The sequence below is a fragment of the Mustelus asterias genome, chromosome 19 (genome assembly GCF_964213995.1).
Source record: "Mustelus asterias chromosome 19, sMusAst1.hap1.1, whole genome shotgun sequence".
Classification (NCBI taxonomy): domain Eukaryota; kingdom Metazoa; phylum Chordata; class Chondrichthyes; order Carcharhiniformes; family Triakidae; genus Mustelus; species Mustelus asterias.
The window spans coordinates 52269351-52294274 of record NC_135819.1 but is presented as its reverse complement, the minus strand read 5'-3'; the positions used below and the strand labels follow the sequence as shown (position 1 = coordinate 52294274).

The following is a 24924-nucleotide window of genomic DNA, read 5'->3' as shown; positions in this document are numbered from 1 at the left end:
TAGAGGTCTTCAAAATCATGAGGGGTCTGGACAGAATAAGTAGGAAGAAACCTTTCCCGCACATGAAAGGATCAAGAATCAGAGGGCACAGGTTTAAAGTAAATGGTAAGAGAAGCAAAAGTGACAGGAGGTAAAGCTTTTTCAGACAGTGAGTGGTTAAGGTCTGGAATGCACTGCCTGAGAGCGTGGTGCAGGCAAGGTTTTACTGAAGCATTCCAAAGGGAATCAGACAGTTATCTAAAATGGAAAAATGTGGAGGGTTACCGGAAGAAGGTGGCAGAATGGCCAGTGAACTGTTCAGAGGACTGGTGCAGACACAACGGGCTGAATGGCCTCCCACTGTGCTGTAATATTTGTGTCTGTATTTAGTGCAGGACAAAGAGTGTTCAGTACGAGATCACCAGCAAGACAGATTCCAGCATCTGCTACACAAATCATTCCAAGTTGATCTCAGCAGCTACGAGTACATTCCATACCTACGCACGTTTGCTCCTCCATTGTGTACCCAGTTGTACAGTTAATACAATCTTCTGGACCTCCTCCAGTACATGCATCACAGGCAGAATGACAGGCTGTAGAGTATGAAAAATAAAGTTACACTGGCAGAATATCACTACTGCAGATCAACTTAGTTTAAGTGTATGATCTCTAACGGCACGTAATCGCGGAATGCCTTACGACGGAGCTTTTAATTTTAAAAACGGCTCGAGTCCACTTGACTAATTCATCCACAAGGCTGAATACAAAAAGCTCCCCTTTTAAAAATATGTTCATGCAGTTCATGTCATAGGCAGTGATTTAAAAGACTATGATGATTCGAATTTTGTGCTCCTGCATTAGGATAGGGTGTCCAATGCTGCTTCCCTAGGATCACATACAACCCCAAAGTTGAATGACCACTCGCCCAGTTCAATCTGCATTTATAGATTTGTTTTATTTTGTGTGCCTGAAGGTTTTGTTTTAAAGCCTGTGGCCAGAGCAGTGTTGTGCATCTGGGATATGAAGTTAGGTATGAATGTGACGTCTCTGGTAGTCCAGTAGCTTCTAAATTCTTTTATTTATCAAATAACATTTTAAAATGGTTGTTCCACCACTTCTCTGGAGTTTACTTCCAAGTTACGTGGGAGACATTAAGAACCTCTGCATTGTCCGAATCCCCAGGATATGCAGCCTGTAAAAACAAAAGCTTGTGGCCACCCCCTTCTTTAGGGCATCGGAAGTTCTCAGTTGCTGCACGTTTCTTTGCATACAAATATATACCTTCATCCATTTGATTTTTATTAGGGGAAATCAGCACATTCTTTTAAAATAACCTTCTGGTGTTATTGTGTCGTTGTTCACTGATATTCTGCCCTCTCTTTAAAGGGTTGACTCCTTACAATAAAAAGAGGCATCACTGCAGGCTCAACTCGAAATTCATCCCATGCAAACATGAACAGTATTGCCCATTAGCTACTTGGCACTGAACCCACAGTTCATGTCCTCAGATATCCATTCAGTTGCATTGTCTACATGGGTTACGGAAACAGGAGTGAGAACATGATCGGCAATTATCCTTTCCCTTGCCCAGTTCAGAGATTTCCTGGCCAATTGTGGCATCCCAATTGCTCTTTGAACAACCAAGTCAATGCCCAACAAGTGCCAAGACTAATAAAGGCCTTCTTGTTTTGTATGGTGCCTTTTTTGATTCCATGTTGTTGAACTCAACAAAAAGCAATTAATTGTTGGAACTGCTTCCAAAACAATATTAAAAACACACATACATTTTGAAATTCAAATGTCTCCTGACACTGCCTCTTGGCACAGGTTGGCATGATGACTACCTGTGTCAGGGGTAGACTCCAGTGGGAGTCTCATGGGGGAGAAGGGATTCATTTATGTGGTGGTGGGGAGAAGCAGAGGTAGGAACTGGAGATGCCGGTGATGGACTTTATTTGGGGCGAGGGGCTGAGACCTCTGTGGTGGGGTGTGCAAATTTTTGGTTTGATTGGGGCAAACTTTAAACATGGTGTCCCGATCTCAGTGCAGGCAGGTTTTACCAGCATGTGGTACAATCTGGAGAGAAGACTGGCGTGTTTCTCACCAGATAAACACACCATTTTTCTCACCGGAACCAATGCTCTGCCATTTTTTGGTAAGATTCGCCCCTGTGCATACTTGCTGCCCACAGGTGAGGAACTGAAACCTTTCTGTACATTCTGGGACTGGTTTTCAGCAGCTTTCATTTGTATGAAGCTTGGACAACTGCTAGTGAATGCAAAGGAACCAAAACAATTGACTTAATCAGCGAAGAAGTGGTTTGTATAAAAGTTTTGAAAAAAAGTCTAAAAATGTTAGTTTTCTTTAAACTTTCTCAATTGCTTGGGAAACTGTTTTAGGAGTGAGTGATTCTGAAACCCATGGGGGGTGGGGTGGGTGCGGGGAAGAGGATTTCATCTATTCGTTTTGACTGTTGCCATTCTCTTTGTTGCTATCTCTGCCTCCAGTTTGTTATGGCTTTTGTTATAGTCGGAAGTAGTCATGCTGTCAAAGGCATGAAGGAAGACCTTGGTGGTTTGTTCTTTTCAAATTCCAATCCTTATATGCACTGCTTGCTTTGAGCATTATCACTGGAGCCAAATTGTTAATGTATGTAGGTTATTTGTACAGATATAATCATATTCCCAAAAATGTAAATTTGCTTTTGCGCTGTATCGTGAACCGAAGCTTAAAATACGCAGACATACCTTCACAGGAGTAAGACCCTTCTGTGTTTGAACAGTACTTGTGCTGTTTGCAAGGTAAGGTTTCTGCTGCACACTCATCGACATCTACAACAAGTGGAAAGGTTCAGTTATATAGAGATTGAGGAGTGAACAATCCTTGTAATCTAGATCTTGACAATTTAACCCATGCCAGGTGCAATCACTCATTTGTAACACTAATCTTATAAACATTCGAACAGGATGCTTGGCACAGCAGCAATTAAGAATTTTGCTCTAAGAATTTAAAAAAAAATGTGTTTGGACATCATCAGTTCTAGCTGGCGCATGTCCACAGCAGAACTGCTGCCAACTACCACTGGAGATCTTTCTCTACACCCTAGCTGACTGTGACACTACATTCCTTTCCTTCTCTATGAACAGTACGCCTTGCCTGTATAGCATGCAAGAAACAATACTTTTCACTTTTTGCTAATATTTTGATTTGATTTATTATTGTCACATGTTAGTATACAGTGAAAAGTACTATTTCTTGCACGCTATACAGACAAGGCATACCATTCATAGAGGAGAGAATGCAGAATGTTGTGTTACAGTCATAGCTAGGGTGTAGAGAAAGATCAACTTAATGCGAGGTAGGTCCATTCAAAAGTCTGATGGCAGCAGGGAAGAAGCTGTCCTCGAGTCAGACGGTACGTGACCTCAGAATTTTGCACCTTTTTCCCGACGGAAGAAGGTGGAAGAGAGAATGTCCGGGGTGCGTGGGGTCCTTAATTATGCTGGCTGCTTTTCCAAGGCAGCGGGAAGCGTAGACAGAGTCAATGGATGAGAGACTCGTTTGCGATACATATGACAATAATAAATTAAATCAAATGGTTCATGTAGAAAATGCTAAAACTTACCACTGCACCAGTGTCAGTCGAGTTTTAATGCTCAATGCTGAAAAAGGCTATTTCTCACTCGTGTGTGCTGGATCCTAACAATCGGTACTAATGTGGAAAAATGTTCTATTTTCTATCTGCTATTTAAGCACACTAAAAATGACAAGCTAGTCCATTATCAAACTCGTTAGGGTGGTCTCAGAGCTTCCCCACCACACAGGTCAAGTGAAAAATAGACTGTGTGGGGCAGGGAGGAGGGAGTAGAATAGTACAGCACAATAAAATTAATACCACATGGTCTGACAATTGATAAATCTGACATAATTTCTTGAAAGATGTTGCAGATAAGTTGACTACAGGCAGGAAAGCGGAATTATTTCTCTCAAAGGGTCGTGAGTCTGTGGAATTCACTAGCCCAGAACGTGGTGGATTAGAGGACTTTGAGTAAATTTAAGGAAGAGGTGGACAGATGTTTAGTTAGTAAGGAGTTGACAGGCCATAGTTAACGACTAGGAAAGTGGAGTTGAGGCCGAGATTAGATCAGCCATGTTCGTATTCAATGGTGGAGCAGGTTCGAGGGGCTAAATTGCCTACTCCTGCTCCTAGTTCTTATGATTCTTAGGCATCTGAGAAAAAAATCTCCACGTGGAAGATGTAAAACAAAGCTAAACACCAGAGTATTTCAGGCAGGGATGAGGAACTAGATAAAAATCACGAAACCAGAGTGCTCAAAGGAGGCATTATATGTTGTGTGTATGTGAGCTGGTCCTTGTGGAAAAGGGGTGTGGAAATCGAAGGTGGCTAACAAGCATCAGCACAAAGCTTTTCATCTTATACTCATCGGGCAGCTCACAAGAAATTGCCAACAGCAAATGATGAGCAACAGCTTATATGGTACTCTCTTCGAGAAGTATAAACTGTTGCTTCCACTTTATTTCGGTACTTTTTTTTTGCGAGCTTTCTGATGAGTACAAGACAAAAAGCTTTGATAGCAGGTTTCTTTCTTTAGCAATACCTAAATATAAAATATTATTTAAATACCATGGACGTTGCAAGCAGCAGTAATGCAGCAAAACATCACATCAGCTATAGAAGAAAGCAAGCAAGCAGGGATAATCCAGCAAATTATAGGCCAGTGAGCCTGACATCAGTGGTGGCGAAGCTTTTGAAGAAGATAATGAGGGACAGGATATATATGCACATTTGGAGGAAAACGTGCATATATATCCTGTTAGTTAGTGACAGGCAGCGTGGTTTTGTATGGGGAAGGTCATGTCTCAGCAACATGATTGAGTTTTTTTGAAGAGGAGACAAAGAAAATTGATGAGGGAAGGGCTGTGGATGTAGTTTATATGGACTTTAGTAAGGCATTTGACCAGGTCCCACATGGCTGACTGGTACAAAAACTAAAATCACAAGGGATTTGGGGTGGACCGGCTAGATGGATACAGAACTGGCTTGGCTATGGAAAACAGAGAATAGCGGTGGAAGGGTGTTTTTCAGAATGGAGATCTGTAGCTAGTGGTGTTCCGCAGGGACCAGTGCTGGGACCTCTGTTGTATATTGAAATGATCTAGAGGAAAATGTGGATGGTCTGATTAGTAAGTTTGCCGATGACACGAAGATTGGTGGAGTTACTGGTAGTGCCAAGGGTTGTCACAGGATATAGATAGATTGGAGACTTGGGCACAGAAATGGCAGATGGAGTTTAATCCGGACAAATGTGAGGTGATGCATTTTGGAGGATCAAATTTAGGTACGAATTATACTGTAAATGGCAGAACCCTTAGGAACATTAACATACAGAGGGATCTGGGTGTGCAGGTCCACAGTTCTCAAAGTGGCAACACACAGGTAGCCAAGGTGATTAAGAAGGCATGTGGCATGCTTGCCTTCATCAGCCGGGGCAGTGAGTCCAAGAGTTGGGAAATCATGTTGCAACTATATAAAACCTTGGTTAGGCTGCATTTGGAGTATTGCGTGCAGTTCTGGTCACCACATTATCAGAAGGACGTGGAAGCTTTAGAGAGAGCGCAAAGAAGGTTCATCAGGATGGTGCCTGGTCTCGAGGGTGTTGGCTATGAGGAGAGGTTGAATAAACTAGGATTACTTTCACTGGAAAGCCAGAAGCTGAGGGAAGACCTGATAGAGGTCTAAAAATTATCAGAGGCATCGACAGGATGGATAGTCAGAGGCTTTTTCCCAGGGTGGAACTGTCAATTACAAGGGGGTACAGGTTCAACGTGAGAGGGGGAAAGTTTAAGGGAGATGTGCGGGGGAGGTTTTTCACGCAGAGGGTTGTGGGTGCCTGGAATGCACTGCCAGAGGAGGTGGTGGTAGCAGGCAGATTAGCAACATTTAAAAGGCATCTGGATGGGTACAAGAATAGGGAGGAAAGAGGGATACGGACTGAGTAAGGGCAGAAGCTTTTTCTTTAAAGTTAGGGCATCATGATTGGCACAGGCTTGGAGGGCGGAAGGGCCTATTCCTGTGCTGTACTTCTCTTTGTTCTTTGAATTGGGCAGACACTTGGATCAATAAAAAAAAGGAGTAACTGTGATGAATTGGATCATTTCTATTTCTTACGGGGATTTTTTTGATAATAGTCATTGTTATATTAGAGTGCTCTCCCTTTACAGGTGTTCAATATTAGGAGCAACAGCTCATGAGAAAGCAACAAATGCCTTTGTTCAAGAATCCAATCAAGTCAAAAGAATTGAATGCCTCATCCCTAACAATCTTAATTCCAACAAGCTAATCTCATCAGACAGAGGACGGAGTATCCAGAAAGTTTACCTCTGAAGACAATGTTGACGATAATTTGAAGATCATTGAATCCCTTTAGTGCAGAAAGAGGCCATTCGGCCCATCAAGCCTGCACTGACAACAATCCCACCCAGGCCCTATCCTTGTAACCCCACGTATTTACCCTGCTGGTCCCCCTGACACTAAGGGTCAATTTATCACGGCCAATCCATCTAACCTGCACGTCTGGACTGTGGGAGGAAACGCACGCAGACACGGGGAGAACGTGCAAACTCCACACAGACAGTCACTTGAGGCCAGAATTGAACCCGGGCTCTGGAGCTGTGTTGCAGCAATGCTAACCACTGTGCCACCCACGGTGATGGCCAAAAAGATTCAAAGGTCAAGTGACCCACAGGACTTGAAATCACCAACGCTTTGAATCAAAGCATACGGGAATGTCTGCAGTTCTGAAGCTCTCAAATTCAAGTTTAAACCATGGTTTTGCAAATCTGAGATGGAATCCTTTACCTCAATTTAAAACTTTTTCAAAACTTCCAGCTATCTAGTGATTGATATTTACTATTTAACAAATGTTACTTTAAATTGAATAGAAGTACACTAGAAACATATTCTGAGTACTTCATTTTATTACTATGATACATTATTTGGATGGCTTCTGACGTTGTTGGCAGAAAATGAAGGCAATTCCAAATTAAATCTGTCCTGAACGTACATTTAATAAGGTCTGTGGAACTTCACGTTAAATGAGATTATTCAGCTACCTGTCCTAAATTATTTCTGAAATGCCAAATAGTTGAAGGGGGGGGGGGGAGGGGGTTAAAAAAAGCATAACATTTCTTTGGAATCAATTAACAAAAGCCAAATCACTCCTGCATGAAACTATCACAAAGCGACATTTGGAGAGATCTTCAAAGTACTTTGCTCACAGAATCGACTGACTGGAACAATTGGAAGTTTACTGACGGAGGACTGTTGTCCTTTGAATTTACACAGAGTATATCAACTGTCATCAGCATTGAAGCATTTAGCTTGTTCGTGTATATGAGGCTAATAAATAGACTTCTCGTATTTCTGAAAAGAAACCACAAGAGGCATAGGAACGTACCACAATGCACTGGAATAATACAAGCATACTTACCCACACAGACAGGTCCATCTTCATCAGGACCAGCTTCTGTCCAGCCACTTGCACATTCAGTGCAGTTCTTGCTCGATGGACCACTACACGTATCGCAGGCAGGATGACAGGCTGCACAGAGTTCAAAATATCTGTTATGTAACTGACTGCAGGTCACTTTTATTCCTTGGTGATAAACTACCTGCTGTGGCCCACATCTGCCCAGCCACCTTGTTGGTTTGGGTCCACAGCAAAAATTAGCACAAAGAGGCCACCACTTTTGCCATCATTTTGCAGTTGGAGCTATCCTAACTTTATTTTCTTGCCTTTACTCCCATTTAGAAAGAAAAATAACTTAGACTTTTCGCAATCTCAGGACATCTGAAACCATTTTACAGACAACTAAATACTTTTCTTTGAAGAGTAATCACTGTAGGAAATACAAGAGTCATTTTGCACCCTGTCTCAATAACCAACCTCTGGTAAAACGTTCCAGATTCCAATAACTTATGAAAAGAAAACGCCCATTTCTAATTTTTTTTAAAAAATTCTTTCACATGATGTTGGCATCATTGGCTAGTCATGATGTGGAGATGCCGGCGTTGGACTGGGGTAAGCACAGTAAGAAGTCTCACAACACCAGGTTAAAGTCCAACAGGTTTATTTGGTAGCAAATACCATAAGCTTTCGGAGCACAGCTCCTTCGTCAGATGGAGTGGATATCTGTTCTCAAACAGGGCACCTTGGAAGTTTACTGACGGAGGACTGTTGTCCTTTGAATTTACACAGAGTATATCAACTGTCATCAGCATTGAAGCATTTAGCTTGTTCGTGTATATGAGGATAATAGACTTCTCGTATTTCTGAAAAGAAACCACAAGAGGCATAGGAACGTACCACAATGCACCTTTTTAAGGTGCCCTGTTTGAGAACAGATATCCACTCCATCTGACGAAGGAGCTGTGCGCCGAAAGCTTATGGTATTTGCTACCAAATAAACCTGTTGGACTTTAACCTGGTGTTGTGAGACTTCTTATCATTGGCTAGGCCAGCATTTAGTGTTCATCCCTAATTGCCCTCAAGAGGGTAATGGTGAGCTGCCTTCTTGAACCACTGAACTTCATGTGGTGTTGGTACAGTGCTGTTAGGGAAGGAGTTCCAGGATTTTGATCCAGTGAGTGAAGGAACGGTGATATATTTCCAGGTAACGATGGTGAGAGATTTGGAGGGGAACCTGCAGGTGATAATTCTCAGCCTGTTACTAATTCTGCAACCATTTTTTCTATTATTCATCTTATAAATGTTCAGAATTTTGAAAACCTACATTAGTTCCGCACTGGATTGTCACTGCCACAGTCAAATAATTTCAATTCTTCAAATCTCATTCATAACTCGAAGCTTACATTATCAGCTTCATTCTAATAAGTCATTGCTGTTGACTTCTTTGCATAGTTACGTAGTATTAACCAAAATAGAAACAGCCCATTTTGGTGTTTACAACACACACCAACTTCTCTGCAATCCCTCTTCATCTAACACTATCAATATATTCTTCTATTCTTTTCTCTCATGTATTTATCCAGCTTCCCCCTCAAACACATTTATGCTATCTGCCTCAATTACTTCTTGTGGTACAGTAGAATTCCACATTCTAATCACTCTCTGTAAAAACCCTTCTTCTGAAATCCCTATTGCATTTATTGCAAACTATCTTATAATTTACGGACCCGAATGCTAATCTCCATCTCAAACGATACCATCATCTTCATGTCTCTCCGATGAAACCCTTTCATAATCTTGGTCACCCCTCAACTTCCCGGCAGATATAATCTCTCAGTTTTGATATTATCGTAGTAAATCCTTTAAGCACCTTTCTGTATCTCCATATCCTTTGTGAAAATCAAAACTCTGCACAGTACAGTGGAGCCCCGTTTTAACGCGATGGTTGGGGTCCATAAAATGTGATCGTGAATGTTATCGGGGTCGCGCCAATAGTTAAAAAAAGGGTCCGTCGCACAATTGGATAATATCCGATTTCGCGCTAAATCGGGGCGCGTAAAATCAGGGCTCCACTGTATTTAAGTGAGATCTAACCAATGTTCGCTCTGCTTTTCTAGACTATTCCTCCAGAAAAGAATCCCTGCGCTTCATTGACTGGTCCATTTTTGTTTCTGGTCAATGGTAGCCCCCAGGACACTGATGGTTATACTATTGAATGCCAACAGGAGATGGCTAGATTCTCTCTGGAGATGGTCATTACTCGATACTTGTTCAGCAAGAATGTTACTTGCCATTTATAGGTTCAAGCCTGAATGCTGTCCAGGCCTTACCGTATATACACACAGACTCCTGCAGCATCTGAGGTATTGCAAATGATACTGAGCATTATCTAATTATCAGCAAACACTCACTTTTGACCTTGTGCTGAAGGTCACAAGGGGGTGGGGGGGGGGGGGGGGGGGGGAACGCGAGGGGATGGGGGGCGGTGGGGGGGGCGCGCGAGGTGGTGAGGACACCACCCTGAGGAATTCTTGCAGCAGTTGTCCGGGGACTGATGTGATTGATCTCCAACAACCACAACCATCGTTCTTTGTGCGTGATATGACTCCACCCAGCAGAGAATTTTCCCCTTTATTCCCAATATCTCCAGTTTTCCCAGGGCCCCTTGATGCCATATTTGGTCAAATGTTGCTTTGGTGTCAAAGACAGTCCCTGTCACCTCATCATTCTTTTGCCTATGTTTGGACCAAGGTTGTAATGAAGTCAGAAGCTGAGTGGTCTTGACAGTACCCGGACTTGAGCATCACTGAAATTATTGCTGAATAAGTGCTGTTTGATAGCCCTGTTGATGACCCCTTTCATCACTTTGTTGATGATCCGGTGGAGACTGATGGGGCAGAAATTGACCGGGTTGGATTTGTCCTGCTTTTTGTGGGTAGAACATACCTCGGCAATTTTCCACATTGCTGGATAGATGCCATTGTTGTAGCTGTTGCAGTACAGCTTGGTTATGGTTGCAACTAGTTCTTGGAGCACAAATCTTTAGTACTATTGCTGGAATGTTGCCGGGGCCCATCACCTTTGCAGTATCCAGTGTCTTACGCTGTTTCTTGATATCACACGAAGTGAATCAAATTGACTGAAAACTGGCATCTGTTGGTGCTGGGGACCTCAGGTGGAAGCTGAGGCGGATCACCCACTCTGCACTTCTGACTGATAATGGTTTCAAATGCTTCACCTTGTCCTTTGCACTGATGTGCTGAGCTCCCTCATCATTGCGGATGGGGATATTTGTGGAGCCTCCTCCTCCAGTGATTGTTTAATTGTCCACCACATTCAAGCCTGGCAGGACTGCAGAGCTTGGATTGCATCCGTTGATTCTGGGAGCTTTTAGCTCTGTTTATTGCATACTGCATCCGCTGTTTGGCACACAAATAGTGCTATGTAGTAGCTTCAGTATGTTGGCAACTTATTTTTGTGTACGCCTGGTGCTGCTCCTGGCATGCCCACCTGCTCTCTTCATTGAGAGGGGTTTAATTGCTGGCTTTATGGTACTGGGAGATTGTGCCTCATAGATACCAAGTTTTGAGTTGCTAGATCTCTTTGGAATCTATCCCATTTAGTATGGTGGTAGTGCCGCAGAAATCAATCCTGACTGTATGCCCCTTTTCTGGGCCTATCCTACCAATGGGACAGCACGTACCCAGAGGTGGTGATAGCAGTGCCTGAACTATTGTCTGCAAGATATGATTTGAAGAGTATGCCTATATCAGGCTGTTGCTTGGCCAGTCTGTGGGAATGCTCTCGCAATTTTGGCACAAGCCCCCAGATGTTAGTGAGGAAAACTTTGCAAGGTTGACAGGGCTGGGTGTACATTGTCGATTCTGGTGCCTTGATTGATGCTGGGTGGTCTGCCCGGTTTCTTCCTATCAAATGTAGCACCTCAAACCTATCTATATTGAAGCTCATTTGCTGACTATGTGCTGCTGACTATGTGCCCGTTCTACAAGTTTATTATTGTCTTCCTGTATCTTGTTGCTGTCCTCCTCTGCATTAACTAGTCTTCCCCAATTTGGTGCCAACCCCAGATTTTGAAGCTGCATTTCCTCCGCTTCCAGACTGAGTGGTTTATGCAGTATTCCAAGCACCAATCTTTATGAATATCACTGCCCACTTTTGCCAGACTACCTTCAACCCTTTGCATCTGATTTTGGCGACCGAGGCACTCGAGTCAGGAAATTTCCCGACTTGCCAGTACCTTGATAAAAAGCACCACAAACCACTAGATTTTCACCCCATGGTTGCAGGATGGATTTGCCCATCGCTCGCCCACTCCTCACCACCCCCCCATACCAGAAACAGATGCTTGGAGGACATGGGGTGGTAGGTGTGTGCTGAGGCGGGCTGGTTAGAAGGGTAGCTTCAGTTCTCTAGGGCACTTTGTCCTTGATGTTTTGGAAGATTTCAGGCTCTCTATACCTCACACTTTACACTCCCTCACCCCTCTACCTATTCCCCCATGGTCCCTCATACCCAAGGCTAACTCATCCAGTATCCACCAGGGGCAGACCTCAGGAGTCAAGTGAAGATTAAGTAAAATAAACTTCTAAAAAGCTAAGCGAGCTCTCATTCTACACAGCTGCTGGTGAAAAAAACTTCAATTTATGAAGCCAAAAGAGAAAATGCTGGAAAATCTCAGCAGGTCTGACAGCATCTGTAAGGAGAGAAAAGAGCTGACGTTGAGTCCAAATGATCCCTCGTCAAAGCTTTGTCAGGCGAATCTGTTAACTGACATTTTAAGCTGTCAATCAAACAATGAACCACATCCTACCCCACTGAGATAATTGTAGTTTTGAAACTCAGCCATGCTTTTAAAGTAACAGAAGGGCTTTGGGGGAAAATGTCAACACAAAGCAGTGTTGTAACTGCACAAACACATACTACACCAGCTGGCCTGCCAATCAAAGCAATCCAGAGATTCTTTTTTAGCCACCAATGACAACAGTTTAAACAGTGGCACATTTAAAGAAACATCAGATAATAACATTCAAACAGACCTTATTCACTCTTCAAGAACATTTATGTCTTTTCCATCAATTTGAGCCTCCTATACTCTGGATTACAACCTTTTCAACAGCCAACATGCAGTCTGTTTGACCTCAGCACTGAGTTCAAATGGCCCTGCTGAGTTTAGATTTCCCTTGTGTGAATCACACCTCGTCACCTTCCCCCCCTCCCCCCCAAAAATTGGATCAGTGGGAAATGGGAGCGGGCTTTCCAAATCCAGGCGCTGCCACCGTTGTTTAATGGTCAACAGATTCTGCCTGACCTGCAAATATCTGGCAACTACATTGTTTTCTATTTTGTAGACAATCTGGCTATTTATTCTGCTTCTTGTGTCCTTCCTCCACATATTCTGTCATGTTGCTACTTAATAAAAGACCTTTTGAAAAGGTCTTCCTATGACTCTGATACTCTTCCAGTAATAGAGTGCCCAGAACTGCATATAATATTTCAATTCTAGCCTGATATAAATTCAATGTGATTTACTTATTTTTAAATTCAGTCTCCTAATGTACAAAACATAGCAGCGTATGTACCTTTCTACATGCGCTTCATGTTTAAAAGGTTCTATACCTCCCCCATCCCAAATCTCTTTACCGCTGTCCTTTCTCAGAAGGTTGTGGCTCTAAGTCCCACTCCAGAGACTTGAGCACGGACACTAGGCTGATAGTTCAGCACGGTAATAATGGAGATGTCAAACCAAGATCCAGTTTGCTCTTTCCAGTGGACATAAAAGGTCCCATGATATTATTCTTAAGACGATCAGGCGAATTATCCCTTTTGGCCTGGCCAAGATAAATCACAGAATATGACAGTAGGCCCTTCGGCCCATCGAGTCTGCACCGACGCATGGAAGGCCCTGCTCTGCCCACCTAATTCCACTTGGCCCATAGCCTTGAATGTTATGGCGTGCCAAGTACTCATCCAGGTACTTTTTAACGGATGTGAGGCATCCCAACTCCACCACCCTTGCAGGCAGTGCATTCCAGACCGTCACCACTCTCTAAGGTTTTTCCTCAAATCCAGCAAACAACATCACAAAAACAGTTTATGATTATCACATTGTTGTTCATGGGAGCCTTCAGAGTGTAAACTAGATCCCACATTTTCTTCGTTACAGTGACAATTCAAAAGTATTTGTTTGACTGTAAACTGCTTTGGAGCATCCCAAGACCATAAAAAGTGCTACACAGATGCAAGTCTGTTTTCCTTTTCCTGCATTCCGTTCAGTATCCCACCATCTAGAGTTAACCTGCTTTTGTTTCATTTTCTCCAAAATGAACTCTGCTTTGAATTATGTCTACCACCTACTGGTCCACTCTTGAGACCTTCTCTTGCTGCAACGTCTTGCATTTTTCTGCACAGGCATGTGTCTACGCAAACTCTTGGTATCTCGGACCCTACCTCAAGTCACGTTCAGGGAAATGCTGCATTGGAGTCAAGGACACGGATGGGTACGGTACCAAAAATGGGAACAAAAGGTTTTAAGCCAGTGCACAGGCTTGCCCAGCGTTATGTTTGGAAGATCAGTTAATGCATTCACCCTTCTACAAAGTAAAGCAAAGAAGCAACAGCAACATCAGCATCAGCCCTGAACGTCCAAAGGTCCATTGCTCCCACACAGAGCAACCGAGCAATCGTTGCACTCAGCAATCGTTTCTAACAACCTGGAAAAATCACACAACATTTTGAAGAAAGCACAAGGTTTTTTTTGAACAAAGCTTTAAAGTGAGTTGAAGCAGAAGCACTTTCCTCACAATGCGGGAATTAAGTATTAAACATTTCCTTTTAGAAGGGACAAACCACAACCTTAGTCACTGGGTCAAAATCCTGGAATTTCCTCCCTAACAGCATTGTGGATCAATCCACAGCACGTGGACTGTGGCAATTCAAGAAGGAGGCTCACCACCACTTTCTCAAGAGCAGCTAGGGCTGGGCAATAGTCAGCCAGTGACGCCCATGCCGCGTGAATGAATAAAAAAAAAGTTGTTTTCTTTGATTGTATCAAACGGATAACTGCTGGTTACTATTTAATTAATATCTTCCGTACCAAATAAACAGTGGTATCAGCTACACTACTGAAACAAATTAACTGATCATTATCTCATTGCTGCTTGCGAGACCTTGTATTGCACACATTGACTCATGTCTGTTTACTTATCTAGTAGCAACAAATCAACAAGGAATCAATAGGCTGAATCACAATGGGATGCTCTGACAATGCAAAAGAATTAACTGAAGGAAGTGGCTTATATTTTTAACTCAGAAACTTACCTGTGCAGAGTGAATGGGTTTCATTCCGCAATTCGCTGTAGTAGCCATCTGCACAGTCTAGACATTCTTCTCCATTGTACTCCCTGGTACAGCTACAAGAGCCGTCACCAGTCCGTGTACCATCACCATCGCAAGAACCATGGCCATTGCAGGGTCTATCTGCACCACCAGGGCATCCTGAAACAATACAGTTTATTAGACATAACTAACTGCTTTAGAAATACAGATCTAATCATGTAATCCCAGGATTTCAAAGCAACATTTGCCATAATTTTAATCTCTCCTCAAAGGAAGTGATGTAGAATGAAGTAATGCTCCACAACTAGTGACCGGCCTCTAGTACCTCATCCTAATGAATACGCTAAGTAACCTGTAAGAGGAATGATGGCAACTTAATCGACAGTGGGATTCATTAAATTGAATCTAATCCTCACATCGTGGCCATGATGTGGAGATGCCGGTGTTGGAATAGGGTGGACAAGATGAGAGGTCACATGACACCAGGTTATAGTTATAGGTTATATTTGAAATCACAAGCTTTCAGAGCACTGCTCCTTCGTTAGTCTGACTTCACCTGACAAAGGAGCAGCGCTCCGAAAGCTTGTGATTTCAAATAAACCTGTTGGACTATATAATCTGGTGTCCTGTGACCTATTGTATAATCCTCACATCCGATGTGGTTACCAGCAATGGCCACTAAAGCAGACATGATGTGGAGATGCCAGCGTTGGACTGGGGTAAACACAGTAAGAAGTCTCACAGTAAGAACTCCAACAGGGTTTATTTGGTAGCAAAAGCCACTAGCTTTTGCTACCAAAACAGCTCGTGGCTTTTGCTACCAAATAAACCTGTTGGACTTTAACCTGGTATTGTGAGACTTCTTACTACACTAAAGCAGAAGCAGGGGTTATTGACCATGCACACTGAAACCCACTATATTAGGCTCCCAATGCTATCCCAGCTGACAGCTGCTTAGCCATAGCACTCAAAAACACACTGCATTTATCTATGGACCTATCAAGAAACCTTTTTCAAGTCCTATCTAAAGGGCATTGAACCACTTCACAGTAAAACTCAAAAACATCTATCTATCTGTCTCAGAAACACTCAATGACCTGTCCTCCACAGTCCTCTGTGGCAGTGAGTTCCGCAGATTCACCACCTTTGGGCTGAAGAAATTCCTCCTCATCTCAGTTTTAAAGGAGCGTCCCTTCACTTTGAGGTTGTGCCCTTGATTTCTAGTCTCTCCCACTGGTGGAAATATCCTCTCCACGTTCACTCTATCTAGGCCTCTGTGTATTCTGTAAGTTTTAATTAGATCCCCCGCCCCCCCATCCTTCTAAACTCCATCGAGCATAGACCCAGACTCCTCAACCACTCCTCATATGACAAACACTTCATTCCCGGGATCATTCTTGTGAATTCTCAACCTGCTGAGTTAGCTGATCCGAGTGCAATAGGATGTGCTTCATTTGGCATCAGTGCCTCTTAGATTGGACGAGGAGGGAAAGTCCTGATGTTAACTACTTATCAGGAGACCCCTGTTGGAAGGTACATGCTAAGATGGTCAAACAGCCAAGCTGACACTCATTTTGAGCCTCATACCTGAGAACATGGCCCAAGCTGGATGAGGTACTGAGGGCGGCCAGCATCAGTGAAACCATACCCCAGCATGAATCACTGGCCCCTGGAGAGGATGCAATAAAATTGAAGCAAGAGAAAAATAAAATTAATTTGTAAATAACTATGGAGGCTAGTCACATGCTATGGAAAAAAAAACAATACAGCAAAAGGAATCTCCCATCCCAGTCCTGTCAGTCAGTCAGCTCCAATTAGTTCAATAGTGAGAACCACTTTCATTTATTCAGGGTGTTAGCACTTGACTCCATAACCCCATTGCAAAATCCTCTCACTTTCAATTATGTTGGAAGTGATTTTGCTGTGATACATCAAAAGCATATTTTATGTCAAGGTGTCATGCCATTCTGCAAATACTTACCAGAGTGTTATATTAGAATAATCCATAGATATGCAGGTTAGGTTGACTAGCCTAGTGCTGTGTGAGGGGGACTAGCAGGGTAAATACGTGGGGTTAGGACCTGGGTGGGATTGTTGTCAGTGCAGACTTAATGGGCTGAATGGCCTCCTTCTGCACTATAGGTATGATATAATATGATAATATGAATTGCGAAAGTAGATAAAATTACAGAAAATAGGCTGAAAAGTGTCCATTAATTTGGGCGGGGCGGGGGGGATAACCTTCATTTGTCAAGAAGAATTTTTACTCACAGGTTTTTACGGAAACCTCATTTGGGTGCCTAAAGCATGGAATTGTTACTGGCTGAATGTGACTGTTCCATTGTTGCTTTTAATAGCGTATGGTCTTTACTTTGGTCAAGTATAGTGTTTGCCAGTCAGCATCATGCTTTGCACACGACTCAAGATAATCAAAGGGCGCTTGATAACCTCATTACACAAAATGATACACTAGTTTAGTTAGTGCATCAACACTGTAAAAGAAGCCTCTTATAAAGTGCAATAGCATGCAGGATTTTTATTTCTGGAAGAAACTAAATCCACCAAATTAAGACATTGTTTAACACAACCATCCATCAACATTCTGTCACCTGACGCTGTTGTACTGCTTTTCATACACTGTCACATATGTTACATGCAATGACATTCATAATGCTCACAAAAGGGTTACAGTACCAACACAGTCTACACCGAAGCTCCCAGCAGGACAGCAAACTTTAATCGTATCCACACAGAACCAGAGGAAGAAATTGGGATGATTTTTCTGCCTGCAATTAAAAAGGAATGATTTTGAGTTTAATCAAATTTCCAAATTTGAATGCAGCACAAATTGCTCCTCTAGATAGAATGTTATAGCACAAAAGGGAGCCTTCCAGCTCACTGAGCCTATGCCAACTTGAAAGAGCCATAGTTTCTAGCACTTAGTAAAGAAAATGCTGCAGGTGTGTCCCCTACCGCCACGCTGGCAGGGCAGCCATTCTTAAATCTCTCCAATATTAATAATAAATACAAATAACCCCACCTCCCCATGCACATGGGGAACCCCCACCAGGCACAAAGGAAGCCACACTCCCTCCTCTCCAACTTCTTCACCCCAGCACTGCAGCCCCCCTGCTAGCAATTGTTAAAACAAAATTTCTAAGGACTTAAAAATCAGTACAGTCTTTGCATTTAATAAAAAAATGGATATTTTAGATCCAGGAAGAAATGTTGGCATCTGGCCTTGGCTTAAAGGAAACCAACTCACGAGGGAATCCAGATTTCCAACTAAGAAACATTGAGAGTATTACTTTTCTATGAAGACTTGGAGATCTTTGGATTGTATTCCACAATTTATTTCGAGTTATCTTATCACAATTAGATCAACTGTGGATCACTTGAATTAACCTCACCCTCCCTAGGCTAAAGGGAATAGAATCAAAAGAAAAACACCAGCCAGGATCCCTGCTCCTGAACACTAGTCAACAATTTCTATTGGAACATGAGCTCATGTGAAAGAAAGCACATGTAGATGTCAGGCAGAAACAGGGTCAGGTTAGCTGTGATACCTTAAAGGAATAGGTTGCTGGACAGTGTCACCTCACAGCAGTTCCACAGTGTTCATGTGCTGGAATACATTCCAAAATACTTTATAATTAGGATAAGAAATGGCGGATACAGAGTTAGAGATGGAGTAAAATGGATCAAAAGACACACTCCTTGTTAAAGCAGAGAGCAAAGTGATAAGAAAGTAGTAGCTATCTCAGGAGTTCGAGGACATAATGGCTGTATATGCAACCATTAGTGAAAAGAACGGGAGAAAATAAATGGGGTGCGGAATCAGGCAAGCTTCATAGTGGAGGAGCAGAAATGTGTGGAAGCACACGAGCGAATGGGCAGAGTTTTACAGTCCCATCATGGCAGGGGCACGGCTGTAAAATCCAGCAAGTCCTTCAAAAGTCCATTGGCTTCAGTGGGACCGGATGATCTGACCAGGAGGGACTGCAAAATTCCACCCAATGTTATAACTAATAAAAAAAATAAAGAATTGTTGGATTTGTTATGTTGTATATTTACTAATAAAGAGAAAACAAGTTAGTTTTAAAAGACACTTACATTGTGAACCACCAGCGCTCAATATATTCTTCGTGAGTTTCCACCATGAGATTACATTCAAACTCCAAATGCTCACACAGGGACTCAACAATTTCCACAAGACGGGTCTCACTAAATTAAAAAGAACAGTTAAGAGCAAAAATAATTCTACAATACTACTTAATTAAAAATCTTAGTCTGAGTTTCATGAGCAACATTTATAAAACATATACTGTTCTTGACATAAACAGAGAGAACAGCTGTCTCCAAGATTACATTGTGAATCACCCTTTTACACAAATTATTTGACTCCTTTCTTTCCCCCACCTGCTCGGTCATCTACAGGAGTTCAATTATAAGTGAAATTAATCCAATTAATTGACAACAAAGTGACTTATTATGTAGCACAGGCTATCATGCTACATAAGAAGTTATTTCAACAACAACTTGTATTTACTTTAATATAATTACATGTCGCAAGGCACTTAAGAGTCAGAGTTATGGAATCATACAGTACAGAAGAGTACCTTCATACAGTACAGAAGAGTACCTTCAGCCCATTGAGTCTGCACTGACAAATCTACAAACATCCCACTTTCCAGCACTTGACCTATAGCCTTGAATATTATGACGTTTCAAGTTCACAGGCAAAGCAAAATATAAAATTTAGCCACATTAAGGAGACATTTACCCTAATGACCAAAAGCTTGGTCAAAGAGGTAGGTCTTTAAGGAATGTCTTAAAGGAGGAAAGCAAGGTAGAGGCGCAGAGGGGTTTAGGAAGGGATTCTAGACATCCACAAATGGAGGAGTGATTAAAATTGATTTGATTTATTATTGTCACAATAATTGTATACAGTGAAAAGTATTGTTTCTTGCATGCTATTCAGACAAAGCATACCATTCGTAGAGAAGGAAAGGAGAGTGCAGAATGTAGTGTTACAGTCATAGCTACGGTGTAGAGAATTGGGGATGCTCAAGAGGCTGTTATCAGAATGCAGATATCTTGGAAAGTTTTGGGCTGGAGGAAATTACACAGATGGGGGAGCAAAACGACGGAGGCATTTGAAAACAAAGGCAAGAATTTTAAAATTGAGGTGCTGCTTAAATGGGAACCAATGTAGGTTCGCAAAGACAAGGGTGACGAGCAAATACGATTTGGCACAAACAAGAACAAGGGCAGCAGAGCCCTGGATGGCCTCAAGTTTACAGAAGGTAGAATGTGGGAGGTTAGCCAAGAGTGTGATATATGCTGGATACGTGGGTGAAACCTCATCTCTGGGTCAAATACCAAAGACAATAGCTTCAGCCTTCCCAATTCTTAAGATCAAAGGAATGTATTATATGTGAAGTGATTTCAGATATTTCTGAGATGACTTAGAAGGACAAGTCACCAAAACATCGTAGGTCAGATGGTTGGGCTTACATGCTTCATTACTATCTGTAACACACAATTGGCTATTTAATCACCCCCAGTGGACCAAATCAATCCAAGAACCATTAAGATGTGCAAAGCACTGTAACTAAAAAATACTGACTCCTCTTTCCTGTCTACGTGATATCCATAGTAGATTATCTAGAAATTTTTAAAGTTTATTTACGAGTGTCACGAGTAGGTTTACATTAACACTGAAATGAAGTTACTGTGAAAATCCCCTAGTCACCACACTCTGGTGCCTGTTTGGCTACACTGAGAATTTAGCATGGCCTACGCACCTAACCAGCACATCTTTCGGTCTGTGGGAAGAAATCGAAGCACCCAGAGGAAACCCACGGAGAGAATGTGCAGACTCCACACAGACAGCGACCAAGCCAGGAATCGAACTGGGTCCCTGGCATTGTGAGGCAGCAAAGCTGACCACTGTGCCACCCCCAAATTAGTGATGACACAGTACTACTTCAATGCCCCCTCCACTAACCTAAAGGTTGTTATCATAGTCTCAAATTGCTCGACCAATATTAGAAACCAGATTGAACTAGCAAGTCTTCCCTCAGAACATTAGCAAAATGGGGACCATCCCTTTCAGCTCCAGTCAGCATCTCAGTACCTCAGGCCTGAATTTCATCAACTACCGGATTCCTACTTCAGGCACAAAGAGTGATGCGGAACCATGATATCTCACTCAACCTCGAGCTCAGCTTTTCTCCCACACATATATTCTATTACCAAGACAGCTTTCTTCTATCTTCTCTGCTAAAAATCTAGTCCAGACATTCAATTCCGGACTCAAACTATCTAATAATCTGGTTCCAGCAACCTCCTTGATCCATACCAAGTCCTGCAATCCCATCCTCGCCAAACTCCATTGGCCCAACATGTCAACCTGCTAAATACACAGATTGTTTTTCCAATCTCTTGATAGCGCCACACATGCCATCTTTCAAACTTGTCTTAACCACTCGCAGACTCTCTCAGCTTCTCCAACAACTGACTTTTCACATCTCTTGTTCCCTGTGTTCTGTCAATAGCAGCCAGTTTTTCAATGACTACACTCCAGTCTTCTGGCACATTCTCCCCAGTTCCTTGCACCTCCCTTGCTGTCAAAAATCGATAACCCTGTCTTCAGTTTCCTATTCATTTTCTTCCTCCCCTTTCCCCATGCTTTATATTTACATATATCCCGTCTTGCAAAGCATTCAGCCATCATCCTGCATGTGAGGGGCACTATATCATTGCAAGTTTCAGTTATCAAAGTTGCTGTTTCCTATTAAATTCAACAAGTGGATATGAACAGTTAGATTAACAGCAAAAACTAAGTAGATTGCATGAGAACAAGAGATATGAAAAACCAGTTGTTGGAGGAGCTGAGAGAGACTGAACAGTCAAGACAAGATTGAAAGAAGGCATGGGTGGAACTATCAAGAGATGGGAACAATAAGTTATTTTAGAACTATTGAGGACACATTATAAAATAAACAATTGCTTGAGCATTTCAGTGTATTTATTTTTTTAAACTCATTACACTGATCTTTCCAACAACAGTCAAAACCTAGACATTCATGTCTTACAGAAATGGACAGACAAATCAAGGGTTCTTGGAGTCATTCATTCAACACAGACTAATGCCATTAAGAACAGAAATCCAATCATAATGAAAAGCTTGATTGGGAGACATATTAAATCAGACCTATTATACAATAGAACACCAATCACATACATAATGTTCTTTTTGATCTTGTTTAATCTATTTTGTAGGAGGGACAGTGGCACAGTAGTAATGTCACTGGACCAGTAATCCACAGGCCCAGATGCTGGCTCAAATCCCACCACGGCAGCTAGTGAAATTTAAATTTAATTAATAAAATTTGGAATTGAAAGCTAGTCTCAGTGATCGTGATCATGAAGCTATCATCGAATGTCATAAAAATCAATCTGGTTCAATAATGTCCTTTCGGAAAGAAATTTGCCATCCTTACCAGGTGTGGCCTACACGTGACTCCATACCTATAACAAGATGAATAACTTTAAACTGTCCTTTGAAATTGCCCAGCAAGCCACTCAGTTCAAGGACGATTAGGAATGGGGAACCAATGCTAGCCATGCCTGCGACATCCCATGAAAGAATAAAGAGAGAAAAAGAAATGCTTCATCTGACGATATGTACCTCTATTATTGAATGTAAATGTCGTCAATAACTTTTTTGCATCAGTTCACACTCCTCTGGATGATGCTTAAGTTCCAGATGGGTGTTGCTTTGTATCGATTATCATTAATGTCAGAGTAGATAGCAATGTCATCTTGGGCAGATTAGGAAAGCTCAAGGGTTATTGGGTTCCAGATCTGGCTAAAATACATGCAAAGGTTGTTACAGAAATGGGACTGATAAGATTTGAGTAAAGGGCTCAAAACGTAACAGAGTAAAGCGAGGGATGGTTTTGTTTAGATCGGGAGTTAGTTCGTGTAGTTCCAATTTTCAAAAACATTAAAATAGTCAAAATGAGAGTTAGTGAATTACTGGCCTACATCCATTCTTGACGGACCACCTGATCTTTTCCTACCCCTTAATTTCACTTGTTTGTATTGAAAATGCAAGGTCACTGCCAAAACGCCATTCGTTAAAATCTGCATGGATACATACCTGAATTCATATTTTGACAAATATCGTTCTTCCCAGTCTGTATTTCCACCACCAAAATTCTTCCTTGAAGTATTTTCTACACCCTAATTTTGAAAAATGATTTGATTATTTGCAAAAGTTTTTTGTACTTAACCCAGTTGCACGACATATGCACTTAGCTGTTGACAAGAATTAATACCACATTTTAGTTTATCAATGCACATTGATACACAGCACTAATCACTTGATGAGGGGCTTGGGCAGGAGATTATGCACCTTGTGTTCCTATCCCAAACACAAAAATTTCAGTCAGACAAATTCTCAATCAACTCTCAAGATTAAGAATGCAATCAATTGCCCTCTGTCATTAACCCCGTATCTAGCTTTTATTTTATTTGCAATGCATGTTCACTGGGGAGGGACAGAGATTCCTAGATGTGTTTCTAAAGAATTATCAATATAGGAAATGCTCACCTCACATTTTTCAATTCCAAGTTTTATACAATAACTTTTTCAGAATCTATTTTTTTTGAAACTTGAAAGAGATACTTCTCAGAGTTTAAAATACTGAGGGGCCCATATCATAAATGATGCTCTAGTGAGCCATCTGCTGCTAGATATGGTGCTAAAATGCTGAAAGATGCATTCAACAAAGATGCTTCCTTTCCTCACATATCCATTCATTATTATACAAATCTGGCTAGTTAGTTAACAGAAATGGAATACACCATCATAAACTCAAATAAAAACCAGTAGTCGCCTATTAGGTATACAAAAGAATTTGGCACATTTGCATGCTTCCTTTTTAAACCATTCAACACTCCTACTCCAGATACAAGTGCTCTAGAAAATGAATGGACTCCATAACTCTCAAAGTTAAGATCCCGCAGGTAACTAGTTAACTATATTATGGAATACCAAACCATTGGCCAATAGCCTCAAAAGCCTTAAGCACCATGTATTAAACTCAAATCTAATATAAGTGCTAAAATCTATTTTAAGAAAACACATGTGCATTTAAAATATATGCTACATAAATAACCAATATTTGGAAACAAGTTCAAATGCTATTGTTTCCTTGGTATTTCATCTGTTCAACAACTGTTTAAACAGGATTTTACTGATGTGGCTCAAACGATGTAAAGCAGGCTAATTTTAGTTCTAAGAAACACTATCACAATGTTCAGGACACGCAGCCACTCATTAATACTGATCCTTAAGCCACTCAAACACATGAGTGGAGTGTCGGTTTAGTGAGGTAAATTTACACACAATTGCATCACAAAGAAAACTGTCAATGTGGTACTGCTGAATCTTGTTACTTCATTGCAAAAGAGACATTTATAATTCATTTTGGAGTTTATAACTAATCTTCAACACTTGTAAAGCCTGTCATAACAGCGAGTTAGAAACAGAATAAAACAGCAGGCCATTCAGTTCCTCGAATCTATGCCATTCAATCAGATTGCAGTTAAGCTGTATTTTAACTCAATTTACTCACCTCGATTATATATCCCTTAATTTCCTTACTTAAAATACTATCACATTGTTGCAATGTTCAATTAATATAGTCTCAACAGCATTTTCCAGCTTCTGTTGTCAGCATCAAAGAGTCTGTACTCCACCAAAACTTTTTATTAATGTGGACAACAGTGTAATAATGACTGTTTTTGTTCAAGGGATATTAGCCAGGATATCATGGGATCTTTCACATCCACCCATGAACAGCAGATGTGGTGGGACCTCAGCTTAATGTCTTATATTAAAGGCAACAGTGCACCGGTCGTCCTTGCTTTCACATGCTCAAGCCCTGAAATTGGACATTAATCCAGAATCTTGTGATTCAGAGACAAGAATGCTACCAATTGTGCCACAGCTTTTTGAGAAGAATTCCATCTTTAAACTACCTCTTGTTTGAAGTGTTTGATAACATCACCTCTAAATAGTCTA

At 41.6% G+C, this 24924-nt stretch overlaps 1 protein-coding gene across 3 annotated transcripts in view; it reads right to left on the bottom strand.

Moving 5' to 3' along the window:
* creld2 (CRELD disulfide isomerase 2) overlaps nucleotides 1-24924 on the bottom strand; it is a 32952-nt gene that overhangs the window by 5499 nt on the left and 2529 nt on the right. For all 3 annotated transcript variants that reach the window (XM_078235547.1, XM_078235548.1, XM_078235550.1), the window contains 7 exons: nucleotides 22996-23078; nucleotides 18939-19049; nucleotides 17520-17611; nucleotides 14808-14984; nucleotides 7491-7601; nucleotides 2727-2810; nucleotides 477-572 (listed from right to left, as the gene is read on the bottom strand). In XM_078235547.1, coding sequence (XP_078091673.1) covers nucleotides 477-572; nucleotides 2727-2810; nucleotides 7491-7601; nucleotides 14808-14984; nucleotides 17520-17611; nucleotides 18939-19049; nucleotides 22996-23078 — 754 coding nt within the window. The remainder of the gene's footprint in view (nucleotides 1-476; nucleotides 573-2726; nucleotides 2811-7490; nucleotides 7602-14807; nucleotides 14985-17519; nucleotides 17612-18938; nucleotides 19050-22995; nucleotides 23079-24924) is intronic.